The 22,426-nt window shown below is 46.0% G+C and overlaps 1 protein-coding gene across 1 annotated transcript in view; it reads right to left on the bottom strand.

Annotated features, from left to right (window-relative positions):
* Positions 1–295: 295 nt before the first annotated feature.
* Positions 296–22,426, bottom strand: part of LOC115106573 (phospholipid-transporting ATPase ID-like) — a 93,963-nt gene continuing 71,832 nt past the window's right edge. Inside the window, exons 19-28 of the mRNA XM_065026876.1 lie at positions 20,908–21,013; positions 20,479–20,620; positions 19,035–19,218; positions 17,548–17,639; positions 17,291–17,422; positions 17,033–17,116; positions 9,880–10,125; positions 9,401–9,539; positions 5,747–5,877; positions 296–4,039 (exon numbers count right to left, since the gene is read on the bottom strand). Of these exons, the coding sequence (XP_064882948.1) occupies positions 3,713–4,039; positions 5,747–5,877; positions 9,401–9,539; positions 9,880–10,125; positions 17,033–17,116; positions 17,291–17,422; positions 17,548–17,639; positions 19,035–19,218; positions 20,479–20,620; positions 20,908–21,013 (1,583 nt within the window). The 3' untranslated portion in view covers positions 296–3,712. The remainder of the gene's footprint in view (positions 4,040–5,746; positions 5,878–9,400; positions 9,540–9,879; positions 10,126–17,032; positions 17,117–17,290; positions 17,423–17,547; positions 17,640–19,034; positions 19,219–20,478; positions 20,621–20,907; positions 21,014–22,426) is intronic.

The raw sequence follows: 22,426 nt of genomic DNA, 5'->3' as shown, positions 1-22,426 counted from the left end.
CATCGCAGCAAATGCTGTAAGGTCACTTCTAAAATTTACCACGCAGACCCTAATACGGAGCTCATTTTGGCCTCTGCAATGCTTCGGATGCTCCGCAATTGCATCACACTCTCCATACGGTGCATTTACACCACATAGCCAGATCAAGCATACTGTAAATAAGCTACGATCAGATCAAAACTACAAGGGTTATGTGCTTTGATCAACAGATGCTGCTAAACTGTACATGCACTCAATGATTATGTCCCATCTCTGGTACTGTGTCAACCTGGTCACAAGTAACACAGCAATGAAACCATTTCAAAAGCTTTATTTTTAATACATTTGCAAACATTTAAAAATAAGTTTTCCCTCTTTGTCATTACGTGGTATTTTGTGTAGATTGATGAGGAAAAACATTGATTTTATCAATTTTAGAATAAGGCTTTGACGTAACAAAATGTGGAAAAAGTCAAGGGTCTGAATACTTTCCCGAATGCACTGTGCATGCACAAAAATGTGTGCACTCACTGCTGTAAATTGCTCTGGATAAGAGAGTCTGTTAAATTACTCAAATGTAAACATACAGATTGTGTCAGAAAAAGTTACTTTCAACTTTCCAATGTTATTTAGGTAGTCTACGCAAATGAGTATGGAAGCTGATCAATGTATACATGTGTTGACGTGATAGTTCAGTTGAAACGAACACAGCTGGTTTCCAAAACGAAGCAGGGTACATAGAGGTAGTCCCCTGGAAGCTAGACTTGTTCTCACTGAAGTGTAGTACCCCTTGTATACCAGTAGGAGTCACTGTTCAGGCAAGAATTGTTGGACTGTGGCTTCACTTTTTATTTCAATATACCGCTTTATTTAGGTTGATGGCATTGCATTAAAACAATGATGTTGATTCAAATATACCATTTAACTATCAACATTGAAACCAGGTCAAATATGTCTAATCAAATATGAAATTAAACAATTTCAACCACCCAATATATAGTCTATAGGATAACAAATGTTTTACATATCTACGTGCAGTTTTTTACGCTAGTTCTAAATATAAAGTGATGACGATTATTAGATTAAGGAAACAACCTGTTAGTCAGGTTAAATCATAGTATTTAAATTACCCTAATTTCAATGGTTGAAATTAGATGAAAACAGTACTAGTTGGGGACATATTCCAAATCCACTCCAATATGTGTTTTCTACGTAGATTCCACGTCACAATATGTTGACAAATGACATTGACACAATGTTGATTCAACCAGTGTATGCCCACTGGGGTAACACTTTACTATAGCACCGACCGGCCCGACATCAAGTACAGCCGCTAAACAGGCTAACAGATAGCATGCTAACCATGTCACTCGCCCATTGAGATATAGCCGTTCCACAGGCTAGAAGCTAGCATGCCAACCATGTCACTCTCCCATTGAGATATAGCTGCTCCACAGGCTAACGGCTAGCATGCTAACCATGTCACTCTCCCATTGAAATATAGCTGCTCCACAGGCTAACGGCTAGCGTGCTAACCATGTCACTCTCCCATTGAGATATAGCTGCTCCACAGGCTAACGGCTAGCGTGCTAACCATGATACTATCTCATTCAGGATGAGGTGGTCCACAGGCTAATGGATAGCATGCTAACCATTTCACTATCCCATTCAGGATGAAAACGTATTCAGCCCTTGGATGAACAACACTGAACAGAAGCTAGATCTTCTATTTCCTCTATAAAAAATAAAAAAATGTCTAACATCACTGGATCAAGTCCATAGTTAGTTTTTCAGCTAAATGTGTATATATATATATATATATATATATATATATACAAAAAAATACATTCCATGGTGTAAAGGGCAAAATCACTTGTCCATACAATCAGGATTTTGCTGGTGATAGCCTCCAGCTTACCTCCCACAATCTTCTTCTGTGGATTTTGTATAAAGGTTGGCAACCAACATTTAGGTGCATTACCGCCACCAACTGGAATAGAGTGTGGACCAGAGACAGGAAAGGTATACATCCTACCAACTCCCTCCATGGTTAGTGTTGGAGTGTACAGTACATCTCTACACCTGTGTGATTGTAGACTGGTATTATCACAGTGGGAGAAGAGAGGGCTTGTTGTTGGTGAGGATAGAAGAAGGAATAAAGCCCATGACTCTGAGAGGTTTGGTCTGGTCTTTGGTTTAGTGCGTTCCTATGGCGTCACAGTACAAAGTCATACTGTAGTATACACTGAGTGGACAAAACATTAAGAACACCTGCTATTTCCACGACACAGACTGACTGGGTGAATCCAAGTGAAAACTATGATCCCTTATTGACGTCAATTCAATCAGTGTAGATTAAGGGGAGAAGACGGGTTAAAGAAGGATTTTTAAGCCTTGAGACAATTGAGATGGATTGTGAATGTGTGTCTTTGAAAGGGTGACTGGGCAAGACAAAATATTTAAGTGCATTTGAACAGGGTATGGTAGTAGGTGCCAGGTGCATCTGTTTGTGTCAAGAACTGCAACGCTGCTGGGTTTTTCATGCTTAACATTTTCCCATGTGTATCAAGAATGGTCCACCAACCAAAGGACATCCAGCCAATTTGACACAACTGTGGGAAGCAATGGAGTCAACATGGACCAGCATTCTTGTGGAATGCTTTCGATTCCTTGAAGAGCCCATGAGTCATACGATCCCATGGTGTCACAGCACTGAGTACAGAGTCATACGATCCCATGGTGTCACAGCACTGAGTACAGAGTCATACGATCCCATGGTGTCACAGCACTGAGTACAGAGTCATACGATCCTATGGTGTCACAGCACTGAGTACAGAGTCATACGATCCTATGGTGTCACAGCACTGAGTACAGAGTCATACGATCCTATGGTGTCACAGCACTGAGTACAGAGTCATACGATCCTATGGTGTCACAGCACTGAGTACAGAGTCACAGTGTAGTATACGATCCTATGGGGTCACAGCACTGAGTAATACTGTAGTATAGTGTAATAGTTTATCCTCAGTTGACAGACAATATAGCATACAGTTGACCTGTAGAGGTTTGTTTCCCCATGACAACAGTCCTGATAGAACACAAGGCCAATGATTGGAACAGGAGAGGTTTGTTTCCCCATGACAACAGTCCTGATGGAACACGAGGCCAATGATTGGAACAGGAGAGGTTTGTTTCCCCATGACAACAGTCCTGATGGAACACAAGGCCAACGATTGGAACAGTAGAGGTTTGTTTCCCCATGACAACAGTCCTGATGGAACACAAGGCCATTGATTGGAACAGGAGAGGTTTGTTTCCCCATGACAACAGTCCTGATGGAACACAAGGCCAATGATTGGAACAGGAGAGGTTTGTTTCCCCATGACAACAGTCCTGATGGAACACAAGGCCATTGATTGGAACAGGAGAGGCAATGAAGCGGGGGGAAAGAGAGTGTGACCAATCAGATACGAGGGCCTGTCTTTGGAACGTTTCGACAAGTCAGTCGTCATAGAGATTTGTGTGTGTACAGTTACAGTATGTGTCAATGTTTAGGATATATATTTTTTACATATCACACCCACTGATTTGGTCCTCTGTAAACAACAACTCCTCCACATCCTCTTCCTCTCTTCCCTCAGAAGGAGGGGTCTCGCACTGTGCAGTTCTTCAGAAGGCGGGGTCTCGCACTGTGCAGTTCTTCAGAAGTCAGGATCTCGCACTGTGCAGTTCTTCAGAAGGCGGAGTCTCGCACCATCCGGTACATCTGTAGTGATGTCACCTCCACCTCCTGTGGTCTGGAGTTCAGAGCGTTCCCTGTGGGGCTGTATCCTGCCGAGCGGCCCATGGGGCTGAACCCCGTGGTGCGCCCCAGAGGGGTGAAAGCGGTGGAGCGCGTGATGGCGGGACGGCGCAGGAAATGGTTGGACGTCACCAGGTCCCCGTAGCCCTGTGCGTGCGAGAAGGCGTATCCGGAGCGGCGGGAGCTGGTACGCCGCATCCTGGCTCGTCGTGCTGGGAGAGGGGGCGTGGCCTTGGCCTGTCTCACCTTGAACATCACCTGGTAGGGAGGGGAGGGGAGTAGGACAGGAGAGCAGAGTTTAAGATTAGAAAGTATTGTAGGTCACTAATGATTGCCTTTTTTTAATAGAAAGAACGAAGTAAAAATAATAAGGAATACAGGTGAACAAAAACAACAATACCAGGGAATTACAACCCTTAAACGGTCCCCAAATGTCTTTCTGATTCCCATGTAAAAATACCCTTTTGAGTGACTAAAATATCCCCCTAATATTTGTTTTGGATAGAAATGCTAAATACTAAGAAGTTTGAAAAAGACAGGACAAGTGGGCGGGAAGTTTACATTCATGAGCTCGCCTTGACTGACAGATCTTTGAAATGCCTACGTCAAGAAACCTGGATGCAGTGAGCAGTGTTGCAGTAAAAAAAACATCTCAAGCAAAATGTGGTGATTCACAAGAGCAACTCAAACAACATTGAAATCGCAATGGGGCGGCAGGGTAGCCTAGTGGTTAGAGGGTTGGACTAGCAGCCGAAAGGTTGCAAGTTCAAATCCCCGAGCTGACAAGGTAAAAATCTGCCGTTCTGCCCCTGAACAGGCAGTTAACCCACTGTTCCTAGGCCTTCAAAACAATAAAAATAAGAGTTTGTTCTTAACTGACTTGCCTAGTTAAATAAAGGTTAAATAAAAAAATAAAAAACAAGTACAGAGCCCTGGGGGACACCAGTAGTGGGACATTAAAGAGGACCTAGTACAGAGCCCTGGAGGACACCAGTAGTGAGACATTTAACCTTGTAAATAAATGATGACACGTGTTTCATATGTCTCTTGTGATGCGATTCACAGCAGCACTGACGGATGTGTTGACCTGAATGACCCGTTCCAGTAACTAGCGAACACCAGACACAGATGAAGACCTAGCTAGCCAGTAACTAGAGAACACTAGACACAGATGAAGACCTAGCTAGCCAGTAACTAGCTAACACCAGACACCGATGAAGACCTAGCTAGCCAGTAACTAGCTAACACCAGACACAGATGAAGACCTAACTAGCCAGTAACTAGCTAACACCAGACACAGATGAAGACCTAACTAGCTAACACCAGACACAGATGAAGACCTAGCTAGCCAGTAACTAGCTAACACCAGACACAGATGAAGACCTAGCTAGCCAGTAACTAGCTAACACCAGACACAGATGAAGTCCTAGCTAGCCAGTAACTAGCTAACACCAGACACAGATGAAGTCCTAGCTAGCCAGTAACTAGCTAACACCAGACACAGGTGAAGACCTAGCTAGCCAGTAACTAGCGAACACCAGACACAGATGAAAGGGGAAACATATACAGTAACTATTTTTTTGCCATAGATGAATAGGGTCAACTTTTAATTATATTGGCTGACACCCTAACAGTCAAATGTTGGCACCAGTAGAGTAGCTATCCAGCTATGTAAACCACGCCTCTCTGCAACATTCTCCGGTGTTGGTTACAAGGTGATACTTATTTAAATGAGGTAAGAGAATATCATGTTACTATTGGTGTATTCAAATGAAAGAGTTAGGGTGATGTCACCCTATCCCGTGAATCCAAGTGTTTGACAAAGAGGAGGGGACCAGTAACTTTATGATCGAACTTTATCAGTTTAGAAGCAACTGTCATTTTTCATACTTTGAATCCCCAAAACCAGAGTGTGATTGGTCAGGGGTTCCTAGAAGACAGCATGTGGTTGGTCAGTGTTCCCACCTTGTCGTTGATAGTGGGGCGGAGCTGTATCAACAGGAAGCGGTAGGCAACCACAGGAAGAACACAGAGGATGGAGGTGAGCAGGATGGTCAGCCACACGTTGGGCTGGTTCAGGGAGTTCCTGGCTGTGCCTGATGCAGGGGAGACACACACCTTTAACATGAATGTAAACCACACTGCTTACTCATATCTTCCTCCTTCAGCTCTATGGGCTAGGAGATAGGAGATAGGGGCTAGAACGTGACGTGCCTAGTTAAATAAAGGTTAAATGTAAAAATAAAAATAAATATGTAGGGTTGTAGAGTAGTGTAGTAGTGTAGGGTAGGGTTGTAGTGTTGTGTAGGGTAGGGTAGTGTAGTAGTGTGGTTGTGTAGGGTTGTATGTAGTGTAGTGTAGTGTAGTGTTGTGTAGTGTAGTGTGGTTGTGTAGGGTTGTAGTGTAGTGTAGTGTGGTTGTGTAGGGTTGTAGTGTAGTGTAGTGTGGTTGTGTAGGGTTGTAGTGTAGTGTAGTTGTGTAGGGTTGTAGTGTAGTGTAGTTGTGTAGGGTTGTAGTGTAGTGTAGTGTGGTTGTGTAGGGTTGTAGTGTAGTGTAGTTGTGTAGGGTTGTAGTGTAGTGTAGTGTGGTTTTGTAGGGTTGTAGTGTAGTGTGGTTTTGTAGGGTTGTAGTGTAGTGTGGTTGTGTAGGGTTGTAGTGTAGTGTGGTTGTGTAGGGTTGTAGTGTAGTGTAGTGTGGTTGTGTAGGGTTGTAGTGTAGTGTAGTGTGGTTGTGTAGGGTTGTAGTGTAGTGTGGTTGTGTAGGGTTGTGTGGTTGTGTAGGGTTGTAGTGTAGTGTAGTGCCTCTAACCCTAGGAAGCTCTTTGCCACCTTCTCCTCCCTCTTGAATCCTCCTCCCCCCCCCCCTCCTCCCTCTCTGCAGATGACTTCGTCAACCATTTTGAAAAGAAGGTCGACGACATCCGATCCTCGTTTGCTAAGTCAAACGACACCGCTGGTTCTGCTCACACTGCCCTACCCTGTGCTCTGACCTCTTTCTCCCCTCTCTCTCCAGATGACATCTCGCGTCTTGTGACGGCCGGCCGCCCAACAACCTGCCCGCTTGACCCTATCCCCTCCTCTCTTCTCCAGACCATCTCCGGTGACCTTCTCCCTTACCTCACCTCGCTCATCAACTCATCCCTGACCGCTGGCTACGTCCCTCCCGTCTTCAAGAGAGCGAGAGTTGCACCCCTTCTGAAAAACCTACACTCGATCCCTCCGATGTCAACAACTACAGACCAGTATCCCTTCTTTCTTTTCTCTCCAAAACTCTTGAACGTGCCGTCCTTCGCCAGCTCTCCTGCTATCTCTCTCAGAATGACCTTCTTGATCCAAATCAGTCAGGTTTCAAGACTAGTCATTCAACTGAGACTGCTCTTCTCTGTATCACGGAGGCACTCCGCACTGCTAAATCTAACTCTCTCTCCTCTGCTCTCATCCTTCTAGACCTATCGGCTGCCTTCGATACTGTGAACCATCAGATCCTCCTCTCCACCCTCTCCGAGTTGGGCATCTCCGGCGCGGCCCATGCTTGGATTGCGTCCTACCTGACAGGTCGCTCCTACCAGGTGGCGTGGCGAGAATCTGTCTCCTCACCACGCGCTCTCACCACTGGTGTCCCCCAGGGCTCTGTTCTAGGCCCTCTCCTATTCTCGCTATACACCAAGTCACTTGGCTCTGTCATAACCTCACATGGTCTCTCCTATCATTGCTATGCAGATGACACACAATTAATCTTCTCCTTTCCCCCCTCTGATGACCAGGTGGCGAATCGCATCTCTGCATGTCTGGCAGACATATCAGTGTGGATGACGGATCACCACCTCAAGCTGAACCTCGGCAAGACGGAGCTGCTCTTCCTCCCGGGGAAGGACTGCCCGTTCCATGATCTCGCCATCACGGTTGACAACTCCATCGTGTCCTCCTCCCAGAGCGCTAAGAACCTTGGCGTGATCCTGGACAACACCCTGTCGTTCTCAACTAACATCAAGGCGGTGGCCCGTTCCTGTAGGTTCATGCTCTACAACATCCGCAGAGTACGACCCTGCCTCACACAGGAAGCGGCGCAGGTCCTAATCCAGGCACTTGTCATCTCCCGTCTGGATTACTGCAACTCGCTGTTGGCTGGGCTCCCTGCCTGTGCCATTAATTAAACCCCTACAACTCATCCAGAACGCCGCAGCCCGTCTGGTGTTCAACCTTCCCAAGTTCTCTCATGTCACCCCGATCCTCCGCTCTCTCCACTGGCTTCCAGTTGAAGCTCGCATCCGCTACAAGACCATGGTGCTTGCCTACGGAGCTGTGAGGGGAACGGCACCTCAGTACCTCCAGGCTCTGATCAGGCCCTACACCCAAACAAGGGCACTGCGTTCATCCACCTCTGGCCTGCTCGCCTCCCTACCACTGAGGAAGTACAGTTCCCGCTCAGCCCAGTCAAAACTGTTCGCTGCTCTGGCCCCCCAATGGTGGAACAAACTCCCTCACGACGCCAGGACAGCGGAGTCAATCACCACCTTCCGGAGACACCTGAAACCCCACCTCTTTAAGGAATACCTAGGATAGGATAAAGTAATCCTTCTCACCCCCCCCCTTAAAATACCTAGATGCACTATTGTAAAGTGGCTGTTCCACTGGATGTCATAAGGTGAAAGCACCAATTTGTAAGTCGCTCTGGATAAGAGCGTCTGCTAAATGACTTAAATGTAAATGTAAATGTAATGTAGTGTGGTTGTGTAGGGTTGTAGTGTAGTGTAGTGTGGTGTGGTTGTGTAGGATTGTAGTGTAGTGTGGTGTAGTGTTGTGTAGGGTAGTGTAGTAGGGTAGGGTTGTGTAGTGTAGTGTGGTTGTGTAGGGTTGTAGTGTAGTGTGGTGTAGTGTGGTTGTGTAGGGTTGTGTAGTGTAGTGTGGTTGTGTAGGGTTGTAGTGTAGTGTAGTGTGGTTGTGTAGGGTTGTAGTGTAGTGTAGTTGTGTAGGGTTGTAGTGTAGTGTAGTGTGGTTGTGTAGGGTTGTAGTGTGGTGTGGTTGTGTATGATTGTAGTGTAGTGTGGTGTAGTGTTGTGTAGGGTAGGGTAGTGTAGTAGGGTAGGGTTGTGTAGTGTAGTGTGGTTGTGTAGGGTTGTAGTGTAGTGTAGTGTGGTTGTGTAGGGTAGTGTGGTTGTGTAGTGTGGTGTGGTTGTGTAGGATTGTAGTGTAGTGTGGTGTTGTGTAGGGTAGGGTTGTGTTGTGTAGTGTGGTTGTGTAGGGTTGTAGTGTAGAGTAGGGTGGTGTAGTGTTGTGTAGGGTAGGGTAGTGTAGTAGGGTAGGGTTGTAGTGTAGTGTGGTGTAGTGTTGTGTAGGGTAGTGTAGTAGGGTAGGGTAGGGTTGTGTAGTGTAGTGTAGTTGTGTAGGGTTATTGTGTAGTGTAGTGTAGTGTAGTCTGGTTGTGTAGGGTTGTAGTGTAGTGTGGTGTGGTGTAGTGTTGTGTAGGGTTGTAGTGTAGTGTGGTGTGGTTGTGTAGGATTGTAGTGTGGTGTAGTGTTGTGTAGAGTATGGTAGTGTAGTAGGGTAGGGTTGTAGTGTAGTGTAGTGTGGTGTGGTTGTGTAGTGTAGTGTAGTGTGGTGTAGTGTTGTGATGGCTCACCGATGAAGGGGAAGGATGCAGGGAAGGTGATATGCGTGCCATTACTGTACATGCTGAAGGTGACAACAAAGTACATGGCCAGACTCCCCCACACAAAGAACTGGTTGACTGCTGTCCAGTAGGACATGTCCAGACACAGCTACAGGGAGAGAGAGGGGAGGGGGGTTAGGACCGTCCTCTTGCAAGATACAGGAAATAGACACATGAGAATAAATAACTGACGAATAAACACCTGAGGCAGACAAACAACTGTCCATGGACAGACCGTTGGCTATTCAGTCAGGCCAGGTACAGGCAGTTTACATAAATGAACTCACACGGTCGTCCGGAACAGCTGATGCTCTCATACATGCCTCAGTGTTGCTTGCCTCGAAGCGAGCATAGAAGTAATTTAGCTCTTCTGGTATAGACTGTACACTCAAAGTTCAGAGATTCTACCTTGATGTATGTTTCCAGTCGTTGACTGTGTTGTACTGTACCTGTATACAGACGGTGATGACCAGACAGGTCTGTGCCAGCAGGGCGAAGGACTGGTAGTCAGCAATGTCTCGCCCGTCGTCTCGGACCGTGTCATACATGGCAGCGTAGGGGATGAAGAACAGCACTACAGAGCTGTAGACACTGTGGAGGGCACACTTAAAGAAGGCTGTCTTACTGAAGTACTGATTCAGCTGGCCTGGAACGTACAGATTGGGGTGCTGGAAACTCCAAATGTCATTCACATCCTGGACACCAGAGGGAGACAGAGATAGATACACTCGTAATGCTGTGTTTTCTTACCTGGTTAAACAGACTCATGCCTAGTCAAATCAAATCGAATTTTATTAGTCATATGCGCCGAATACAACAGGTGTAGACACTGTAGACCTTACAGTGAAATGCTTACTTACGAGCCCTTAAAAAAATCTGGATAAGAATAAGAGATACAAGTAACAAGTAATTAAAGAGGAGCAGTAAAAAATAATGTATACAGGGGGGAGCTGGTACAGAGTCAATGTGGAGGCTATATACAGGGTATTATGGTACAGAGTCAATGTGGAGGCTATATACAGGGTATTATGGTACAGAGTCAATGTGGAGGCTATATACAGGGGATACTGGTACAGAGTCAATGTGGAGGCTATATACAGGGGGTACCGGTACAGAGTCAATGTGGAGACTATATACAGGGGGTGCCGGTACAGAGTCAATGTGGGGGGGCACCGGTTAGTTGAGGTAGTATGTACATGTAGGTAGAGTTAATATAGGTAATGCTGTGTTCTTTTACCTGGTCAAACAGACTCATGCCCAGTACAGGAAGTGGTGTGTTCTCTTACCTGGTCAAACAGACTCATGCCCAGTACAGGAAGTGCTGTGTTCTCTTACCTGGTCAAACAGACTCATGCCCAGTACAGGAAGTGCTGTGTTCTCTTTCCTGGTCAAACAGACTCATGCCCAGTACAGGAAGTGCTGTGTTCTCTTACCTGGTCAAACAGACTCATGCCCAGTACAGGAAGTGCTGTGTTCTCTTTCCTGGTCAAACAGACTCATGCCCAGTACAGGAAGTGCTGTGTTCTCTTTCCTGGTCAAACAGACTCATGCCCAGTACAGGAAGTGCTGTGTTCTCTTTCCTGGTCAAACAGACTCATGCCCAGTACAGGAAGTGCTGTGTTCTCTTACCTGGTCAAACAGACTCATGCCCAGTACAGGAAGTGCCGTGTTCTCTTACCTGGTCAAACAGACTCATGCCCAGTACAGGAAGTGGTGTGTTCTCTTTCCTGGTCAAACAGACTCATGCCCAATACAGGAAGTGGTGTGTTCTCTTACCTGGTCAAACAGACTCATGCCCAATACAGGAAGTGGTGTGTTCTCTTACCTGGTCAAACAGACTCATGCCCAATACAGGAAGTGGTGTGTTCTCTTACCTGGTCAAACAGACTCATGCCCAATACAGGAAGTGGTGTGTTCTCTTACCTGGTCAAACAGACTCATGCCCAGTACAGGAAGTGCCGTGTTCTCTTACCTGGTCAAACAGACTCATGCCCAGTACAGGAAGTGGTGTGTTCTCTTTCCTGGTCAAACAGACTCATGCCCAATACAGGAAGTGGTGTGTTCTCTTACCTGGTCAAACAGACTCATGCCCAATACAGGAAGTGCTGTGTTCTCTTACCTGGTCAAACAGACTCATGCCCAGTACAGGAAGTGCTGTGTTCTCTTACCTGGTCAAACAGACTCATGCCCAGTACAGGAAGTGCTGTGTTCTCTTACCTGGTCAAACAGACTCATGCCCAGTACAGGAAGTGCTGTGTTCTCTTACCTGGTCAAACAGACTCATGCCCAGTACAGGAAGTGCTGTGTTCTCTTACCTGGTCAAACAGACTCATGCCCAGTACAGGAAGTGCTGTGTTCTCTTTCCTGGTCAAACAGACTCATGCCCAGTACAGGAAGTGGTGTGTTATCTTTCCTGGTCAAACAGACTCATGCCCAGTACAGGAAGTGGTGTGTTCTCTTTCCTGGTCAAACAGACTCATGCCCAATACAGGAAGTGGTGTGTTCTCTTACCTGGTCAAACAGACTCATGCCCAATACAGGAAGTGGTGTGTTCTCTTACCTGGTCAAACAGACTCATGCTCAATACAGGAAGTGGTGTGTTCTCTTACCTGGTCAAACAGACTCATGCCCAATACAGGAAGTGGTGTGTTCTCTTACCTGGTCAAACAGACTCATGCCCAGTACAGGAAGTGCCGTGTTCTCTTACCTGGTCAAACAGACTCATGCCCAGTACAGGAAGTGGTGTGTTCTCTTTCCTGGTCAAACAGACTCATGCCCAATACAGGAAGTGGTGTGTTCTCTTACCTGGTCAAACAGACTCATGCCCAGTACAGGAAGTGCTGTGTTCTCTTACCTGGTCAAACAGACTCATGCCCAGTACAGGAAGTGCCGTGATCTCTTACCTGGTCAAACAGACTCATGCCCAGTACAGGAAGTGCATTGTTCTCTTACCTGGTCAAACAGACTCATGCCCAATATAGGAAGTGGTGTGTTCTCTTACCTGGTCAAACAGACTCATGCCCAATACAGGAAGTGGTGTGTTCTCTTACCTGGTCAAACAGACTCATGCCCAATACAGGAAGTGATGTGTTCTCTTACCTGGTCAAACAGACTCATGCCCAGTACAGGAAGTGCCGTGTTCTCTTACCTGGTCAAACAGACTCATGCCCAGTACAGGAAGTGGTGTGTTCTCTTTCCTGGTCAAACAGACTCTTGCCCAATACAGGAAGTGGTGTGTTCTCTTACCTGGTCAAACAGACTCATGCCCAATACAGGAAGTGCTGTGTTCTCTTACCTGGTCAAACAGACTCATGCCCAGTACAGGAAGTGCTGTGTTCTCTTACCTGGTCAAACAGACTCATGCCCAGTACAGGAAGTGCCGTGATCTCTTACCTGGTCAAACAGACTCATGCCCAGTACAGGAAGTGGTGTGTTCTCTTTCCTGGTCAAACAGACTCATGCCCAATACAGGAAGTGGTGTGTTCTCTTACCTGGTCAAAAAGACTCATGCCCAATACAGGAAGTGGTGTGTTCTCTTACCTGGTCAAACAGACTCATGCCCAGTACAGGAAGTGCTGTGTTCTCTTACCTGGTCAAACAGACTCATGCCCAGTACAGGAAGTGCTGTGTTCTCTTACCTGGTCAAACAGACTCATGCCCAGTACAGGAAGTGCCGTGATCTCTTACCTGGTCAAACAGACTCATGCCCAGTACAGGAAGTGCTGTGTTCTCTTACCTGGTCAAACAGACTCATGCCCAGTACAGGAAGTGCTGTGTTCTCTTACCTGGTCAAACAGACTCATGCCCAGTACAGGAAGTGCTGTGTTCTCTTACCTGGTCAAACAGACTCATGCCCAGTACAGGAAGTGCTGTGTTCTCTTTCCTGGTCAAACAGACTCATGCCCAGTACAGGAAGTGCTGTGTTCTCTTTCCTGGTCAAACAGACTCATGCCCAGTACAGGAAGTGGTGTGTTCTCTTTCCTGGTCAAACAGACTCATGCCCAATACAGGAAGTGGTGTGTTCTCTTACCTGGTCAAACAGACTCATGCCCAATACAGGAAGTGGTGTGTTCTCTTACCTGGTCAAACAGACTCATGCCCAATACAGGAAGTGGTGTGTTCTCTTACCTGGTCAAACAGACTCATGCCCAATACAGGAAGTGGTGTGTTCTCTTACCTGGTCAAACAGACTCATGCCCAGTACAGGAAGTGGTGTGTTCTCTTACCTGGTCAAACAGACTCATGCCCAGTACAGGAAGTGGTGTGTTCTCTTACCTGGTCAAACAGACTCATGCCCAATACAGGAAGTGGTGTGTTCTCTTACCTGGTCAAACAGACTCATGCCCAATACAGGAAGTGCTGTGTTCTCTTACCTGGTCAAACAGACTCATGCCCAGTACAGGAAGTGCTGTGTTCTCTTACCTGGTCAAACAGACCATTGCCCAGTACAGGAAGTGCCGTGATCTCTTACCTGGTCAAATAGACTCATGCCCAGTACAGGAAGTGCTGTGTTCTCTTACCTGGTCAAACAGACTCATGCCCAGTACAGGAAGTGCCGTGATCTCTTACCTGGTCAAACAGACTCATGCCCAATACAGGAAGTGCTGTGTTCTCTTACCTGGTCAAACAGACTCATGCCCAGTACAGGAAGTGCCGTGATCTCTTACCTGGTCAAACAGACTCATGCCCAGTACAGGAAGTGGTGTGTTCTCTTTCCTGGTCAAACAGACTCATGCCCAATACAGGAAGTGGTGTGTTCTCTTACCTGGTCAAAAAGACTCATGCCCAATACAGGAAGTGGTGTGTTCTCTTACCTGGTCAAACAGACTCATGCCCAGTACAGGAAGTGCTGTGTTCTCTTACCTGGTCAAACAGACTCATGCCCAGTACAGGAAGTGCTGTGTTCTCTTTCCTGGTCAAACAGACTCATGCCCAGTACAGGAAGTGCTGTGTTCTCTTTCCTGGTCAAACAGACTCATGCCCAATACAGGAAGTGGTGTGTTCTCTTACCTGGTCAAACAGACTCATGCCCAATACAGGAAGTGGTGTGTTCTCTTACCTGGTCAAACAGACTCATGCCCAATACAGGAAGTGGTGTGTTCTCTTACCTGGTCAAACAGACTCATGCCCAATACAGGAAGTGCTGTGTTCTCTTACCTGGTCAAACAGACTCATGCCCAGTACAGGAAGTGCTGTGTTCTCTTTCCTGGTCAAACAGACTCATGCCCAGTACAGGAAGTGCTGTGTTCTCTTTCCTGGTCAAACAGACTCATGCCCAGTACAGGAAGTGCTGTGTTCTCTTACCTGGTCAAACAGACTCGTGCCCAGTACAGGAAGTGCCCTGATCTCTTACCTGGTCAAACAGACTCATGCCCAATACAGGAAGTGGTGTGTTCTCTTACCTGGTCAAAAAGACTCATGCCCAATACAGGAAGTGGTGTGTTCTCTTAGGAAGTGGTGTGTTCTCTTACCTGGTCAAACAGACTCATGCCCAATACAGGAAGTGGTGTGTTCTCTTACCTGGTCAAACAGACTCATGCCCAATACAGGAAGTGGTGTGTTCTCTTACCTGGTCAAACAGACTCATGCCCAATACAGGAAGTGCTGTGTTCTCTTACCTGGTCAAACAGACTCATGCCCAGTACAGGAAGTGCTGTGTTCTCTTACCTGGTCAAACAGACTCATGCCCAGTACAGGAAGTGCCGTGATCTCTTACCTGGTCAAATAGACTCATGCCCAGTACAGGAAGTGCTGTGTTCTCTTACCTGGTCAAACAGACTCATGCCCAATATAGGAAGTGGTGTGTTCTCTTACCTGGTCAAACAGACTCATGCCCAATACAGGAAGTGGTGTGTTCTCTTACCTGGTCAAACAGACTCATGCCCAATACAGGAAGTGATGTGTTCTCTTACCTGGTCAAACAGACTCATGCCCAGTACAGGAAGTGCCGTGTTCTCTTACCTGGTCAAACAGACTCATGCCCAGTACAGGAAGTGGTGTGTTCTCTTTCCTGGTCAAACAGACTCATGCCCAATACAGGAAGTGGTGTGTTCTCTTACCTGGTCAAACAGACTCATGCCCAATACAGGAAGTGCTGTGTTCTCTTACCTGGTCAAACAGACTCATGCCCAGTACAGGAAGTGCTGTGTTCTCTTACCTGGTCAAACAGACTCATGCCCAGTACAGGAAGTGCCGTGATCTCTTACCTGGTCAAACAGACTCATGCCCAGTACAGGAAGTGGTGTGTTCTCTTTCCTGGTCAAACAGACTCATGCCCAATACAGGAAGTGGTGTGTTCTCTTACCTGGTCAAAAAGACTCATGCCCAATACAGGAAGTGGTGTGTTCTCTTACCTGGTCAAACAGACTCATGCCCAGTACAGGAAGTGCTGTGTTCTCTTACCTGGTCAAACAGACTCATGCCCAGTACAGGAAGTGCTGTGTTCTCTTTCCTGGTCAAACAGACTCATGCCCAGTACAGGAAGTGCTGTGTTCTCTTTCCTGGTCAAACAGACTCATGCCCAATACAGGAAGTGGTGTGTTCTCTTACCTGGTCAAACAGACTCATGCCCAATACAGGAAGTGGTGTGTTCTCTTACCTGGTCAAACAGACTCATGCCCAATACAGGAAGTGGTGTGTTCTCTTACCTGGTCAAACAGACTCATGCCCAATACAGGAAGTGCTGTGTTCTCTTACCTGGTCAAACAGACTCATGCCCAGTACAGGAAGTGCCGTGTTCTCTTACCTGGTCAAACAGACTCATGCCCAGTACAGGAAGTGGTGTGTTCTCTTTCCTGGTCAAACAGACTCATGCCCAATACAGGAAGTGGTGTGTTCTCTTACCTGGTCAAACAGACTCATGCCCAATACAGGAAGTGCTGTGTTCTCTTACCTGGTCAAACAGACTCATGCCCAGTACAGGAAGTGCTGTGTTCTCTTACCTGGTCAAACAGACAGGAAGTGCGTGCCCAGTCAGGAAGACTGCCCAGTACAGGAAGTGCCCTGATCTCTTACCTGGTCAAACAGACTCATGCCCAATATAGGAAGTGGTGTGTTCTCTTACCTGGTCAAACAGACTCATGCCCAATACAGGAAGTGGTGTGTTCTCTTACCTGGTCAAACAGACTCATGCCCAATACAGGAAGTGATGTGTTCTCTTACCTGGTCAAAAAGACTCATGCCCAATACAGGAAGTGGTGTGTTCTCTTTCCTGGTCAAACAGACTCATGCCCAATACAGGAAGTGGTGTGTTCTCTTACCTGGTCAAACAGACTCATGCCCAATACAGGAAGTGATGTGTTCTCTTACCTGGTCAAAAAGACTCATGCCCAATACAGGAAGTGGTGTGTTCTCTTTCCTGGTCAAACAGACTCATGCCCAATACAGGAAGTGGTGTGTTCTCTTACCTGGTCAAACAGACTCATGCCCAATACAGGAAGTGGTGTGTTCTCTTACCTGGTCAAACAGACTCATGCCCAATACAGGAAGTGGTGTGTTCTCTTACCTGGTCAAACAGACTTATGCCCTTTACAGGAAGTGCTGTGTTCTCTTTCCTGGTCAAACAGACTCATGCCCAATACAGGAAGTGGTGTGTTCTCTTACCTGGTCAAACAGACTCATGCCCAGTACAGGAAGTGCCGTGTAGACCAGGTTATACAGAGTGATGAACCACTCGTCATAGACCGTCTGGAAGACATGAGACATGAAAAATGATGTGAACACTGAATAGTTGTTAAGGAAATATGTGTATACTGTACAATCAATATGTATATACTGCAGGAGTTGAATTGGGTGAAGGTTTGGATAGAATTATAGAAATAAAAACCATGAGAGGGTCTCTCTCTCCCCTCTCCCTCTTACCTGTGCTGAGAAGCCGCAGAAGAAGGCGTACCAGAAGTGAACGAAGGTAAAGGTGAAGTTCTTGTAGAAGAAGTAGCGCAGGAATTTACACATCCTCAGGTAGGACCAGCGACCGTGGACCAGCAGGAGGCGCTGTAGAGAACATTTTAAATGACTCCACACTTTACAGTAAAACAACTCAATTCAAACAATAAAAACAAATAATAAAAATGATGAATAAAATAAGGTAAAAGTTCCCTGGTGTGTGGCGCTCTTACCTCGAGAAAGCGGAACTGAGCGAAGGAGTAGTCTGAGGACAGGACCGCCTGCATACCCTCCTGACCGCTTATACCTACACCTATATGAGCAGCTGGAGAGAGAGAGGGGAGGAGAGAGTGAAGGGGGAGAGAGGAGGAGGGAGATAGAGGGGGGAGGAGAGAGAGAGAGAGAGAGAGAGGAAGAGTGTGGGGGAGAGAGAGAGAGAGGGGGAGGAAGAGAGTGTGGGGGAGAGAGAGAGAGAGAGGGGAGGAAGAGAGTGTGGGGGGAGAGAGAGAGAGAGAGAGAGAGAGAGAGAGGAGGAAGAGAGTGGGGGGGAGAGAGAGGGGAGGAAGAGAGTGTGGGGGAGAGAGAGAGAGAGAGGGGAGGAAGAGAGTGTGGGGGAGAGAGAGAGAGAGAGAGAGGGGAGAGGAGAGAGGAGGAGGGAGAGAGAGAGAGAGGGGGAGAGAGAGGGAGGGAGGGAGGGAGGGAGGGAGGGAGTGAGGGAGGGAGGGGAGAAAGGGGAGGGAGGAGGGGGAGAGGGAGGGAGGGGGGGAGGGAGAGTGAGAGCGATAGGGGAGGAACGAGGGGAGGAATGAGAGAGAGGGGAGGAAGGACGCATTAATGTTTCTTTAAAAAAAACAAGAAGTGATGCAGTCAGTCTCCCCTCAACTCTTAGCCAAGAGAGACTGGCATGTATAGTATCTATATCAGCCCTCTGATTACAATGAAGAACAAGACGTGCTGCTCTGTTCTGGGCCAGATGCAGCTTAACTAGGTCTTTCCTTGCAGCACTGGACCACACGACTGGACAATAATCAAGATTAGAAAAAACTAGGGCCTGCAGAACTTGCTTTGTGGTGTGTGGTGTCAAAAAAGCAGAGCATCTCTTTGTTACGACCAGAACTCTCCCCATCTTTACAACCATTAAATCTATATGTTTTGACCATGACAGTTTACAATCTAATGTAAGAGCAAGGAATTTAGTCTTCTCAACTTGTTCAACAGCCACACCATTCATTACCAGATTCAGCTGAGGTCTAGAACTTAGGGAATGATTTGTACAAAATACAATGCTCTTAGTTTTAGAGATGTTCAGGACCAGTTTATTACTGGCCACCCATTCCAAAACAGACTGCAACTCTGTGTAAAGGGTTTTAGTGACTTCATTAGCTGTGGTTGCTGATGCGTACAGTATATGGTTGAATCATCAGCATACATGGACACACATGCTTTGTTTAATGCCAGTGGCAGGTCATTGGTAGAGGGCCTAGAGAGCTGCCTTGCGGTACACCACACTTTACTTGACATTAGAGAAGCTTCCATTAAAGAAAGCTTTTTGAGTTCTATTAGATAGATAGCTCTGAATCCACGATATGGCAGAGGTTGAAAAGCCAAAACACATACGAACAGGTTATGGTCAATAATATCAAAGGTTGCTCTGAAATCTAACAGTACCGCTCCATAATCTCTTTTTATAACATTCTTTTTATTATCAATTTCTTTGTACCTTTAATCATGCTGACGTCATTGGCCCCGTCTCCTATGGCCAGAGTGACAGCCTGTTTGTATTTCTTGACCAGCTCAACCACCTGGGCTTTCTGTAGTGGTGTCACTCTACAGCAGATCACTGTCTTACACAGACAGGCTGCACGCAGGAACAACAGCTCCATGCTATGCTCCAGGGCATAGGCCTGATGGGGGGAGAGAGGAGGTTAGATGGTAGGCCTGATGGGGAGAGATAACCGGTTAGATGGTAGGCCTGATGGGGAGAGAGAGGAGGTTAGATGGTAGGCCTGATGGGGAGAGAGAGGAGGTTAGATGGTAGGCCTAATGGGGGGAGAGGAGGTTAGATGGTAGGCCTGATGGGGGGAGAGGAGGTTAGATGGTAGGCCTGATGGGGAGAGAGGAGGTTAGATGGTAGGCCTGATGGGGAGAGAGAGGAGGTTAGATGGTAGGCCTGATGGGGAGAGAGAGGAGGTTAGATGGTAGGCCTGATGGGGAGAGAGAGGAGGTTAGATGGTAGGCCTGATGGGGAGAGAGAGGAGGTTAGATGGTAGGCCTGATGGGGGGAGAGGAGGTTAGATGGTAGGCCTGATGGGGAGAGAGAGGAGGTTAGATGGTAGGCCTGATGGGGAAAGAGAGGAGGTTAGATGGTAGGCCTGATGGGGAAAGAGAGGAGGTTAGATGGTAGGCCTGATGGGGAGAGAGAGGAGGTTAGATGGTAGGCCTGATGGGGAGAGAGAGGAGGATAGATGGTAGGCCTGACTTGAATAAAATAGAATAGGAAAGGAGGAAGGAAAGCCAGTGGTCTCTGAGACCTTGATTGAGAAAAACTGTTCTCAATAAAGTTACCAATTTTGTGGATTAGTTGAAGCACCAGAAAGTACCCAGTACCAGGTGAAACAGTACTGTATAAAACAATGTCTTAGTAAATACTAGGAGGAACAGTACTGTAAAACAATGTCTTAGTAAATACCAGGAGAAACAGTACTGTAAAACCATGTCTTAGTAAATACCAGGAGAAACAGTACTGTAAAATCATGTCTTAGTAAATACCAGGAGAATCAGTACTGTAAAACCATGTCTTAGTAAATACCAGGAGGAACAGTACTGTAAAACCGTGCCCCAGTAAATACCAGGAGGAACAGTACTGTAAAACCGTGTCCCAGTAAATACCAGGAGGAACAGTACTGTAAAACCATGTCTTAGTAAATACCAGGAGGAACAGTACTGTAAAACCATGTCTTAGTAAATACCAGGAGGAACAGTACTGTAAAACCGTGTCCCAGTAAATACCAGGAGGAACAGTACTGTAAAACCATGTCTTAGTAAATACCAGGAGGAACAGTACTGTAAAACCATGTCTTAGTAAATACCAGGTGGAATAGTACTGTAAAACCATGTCTTAGCAAATACTAGGAGAAACAGTACTGTGTCTTTGTGTGTCTCACCAGACTGTGTCCGTTGATGACCAGCCCGTACTCCCCGTTCACCTCCTCGTCCCTGACCACCTTCGGCTTGTTACCCAGCGTCCTCTCTGGCATGAAGATGGCCTCCTCCTCTGCACCTGGTTTCATGGTGCTCAATACATTCCTGGTTCAACACCAAAACAATTCCTGTCATCTCATACTATTCCATCATGTCTACGTTATCAACATGTGGTGGGAGATTCTGGTTATAGAGAGCTACATTAATGACAGGTTTAGTTTCAATTCAGCTATAGCACACCTGAATCAAATAATCAACTAATCAGTCTTCCAGGCCATGATTAATTGAATAAGATGTATTAGTGCAGGGTTGGAGTAAATCCTGCACACAGGGTGTTAGTATTGGGGTCAGTGTGGGCAGGGTGGTGTGGTTATGATGTCACTTCCCCTGACCTCAGTTCCTGTCTGACATCATCCGGGTTGTTGGCCGACACGATGAAGATGTCGTTCATCTCCTCACGCAGCATGTTGCACGAGTAGCCAATGTTCTCCGCTGTCTCTGTCACATGACCACAACACACAATGTAATTGGTGGAGACAGACAGTGACAAGAACAGAGTTACGTTTATTGTTCGTGTTCCAGGCTGACTACATTGCAGTCGCCTGCCAGATCTCACATTGCGTGAATAGGTGTTTAACATAGCGTGACTGCAATGTAGTCGTCCTGGAACGCAACCATGGTTAGACCAGAATAGAGGCTTAGAGATAGATTTAAGATTAGAGGTAAGTTTAGATAGATAAGGTTAGATAATGTTAAAGGTAATGTTAGATATATGATTAGATAGCGATAGCGATAATGTTCGATAGATAATGTTAGAGGTAAGGTTAGATGGATAAGGTTAGAAAAGTTGCTTGGTGGCTAACCCTGTATCTTTGATTGATTGATTGACTAACCCTGTATCTTTGATTGATTGATTGACTAACCCTGTATCTTTGATTGATTGATTGATCTTTGAATTGATTGACTAACCCTGTATCTTTGATTGATTGATTGACTAACCCTGTATCTTTGATTGATTGATTGACTAACCCTGTATCTTTGATTGATTGATTGACTAACCCTGTATCTTTGATTGATTGATTGACTAACCCTGTATCTTTGATTGATTGATTGATTGACTAACCCTGTATCTTTGATTGATTGATTGACTAACCCTGTATCTTTGATTGATTGATTGACTAACCCTGTATCTTTGTTTGATTGATTGATTGACTAACCCTGTATCTTTGATTGATTGATTGATTGACTAACCCTGTATCTTTGATTGATTGATTGACTAACCCTGTATCTTTGATTGATTGATTGACTAACCCTGTATCTTTGATTGATTGATTGACTTTGATTGACCCTGTATCTTTGATTGATTGATTGATAACCCTGATCTTTGATTGATTGATTGACTAACCCTGTATCTTTGATTGATTGATTGGCTAACCCTGTATCTTTGATTGATTGATTGACTAACCCTGTATCTTTGATTGATTGACTAACCCTGTATCTTTGATTGATTGATTGATTGACTAACCCTGTATCTTTGATTGATTGATTGATTGATTGACTAACCCTGTATCTTTGATTGATTGATTGATTGACTAACCCTGTATCTTTGATTGATTGATTGACTAACCCTGTATCTTTGTTTGATTGATTGATTGACTAACCCTGTATCTTTGATTGATTGATTGATTGATTGACTAACCCTGTATCTTTGATTGATTGATTGACTAACCCTGTATCTTTGATTGATTGACTAACCCTGTATCTTTGATTGATTGATTGATTGACTAACCCTGTATCTTTGATTGATTGATTGACTAACCCTGTATCTTTGTTTGATTGATTGATTGACTAACCCTGTATCTTTGATTGATTGATTGATTGATTGACTAACCCTGTATCTTTGATTGATTG

Source organism: Oncorhynchus nerka, linkage group LG13 (genome assembly GCF_034236695.1).
Source record: "Oncorhynchus nerka isolate Pitt River linkage group LG13, Oner_Uvic_2.0, whole genome shotgun sequence".
NCBI classification, from domain to species: Eukaryota; Metazoa; Chordata; class Actinopteri; order Salmoniformes; family Salmonidae; genus Oncorhynchus; species Oncorhynchus nerka.
The sequence above is the reverse complement of the archived record's forward strand: the minus strand, read 5'-3'. Positions and strand labels throughout refer to the sequence as shown.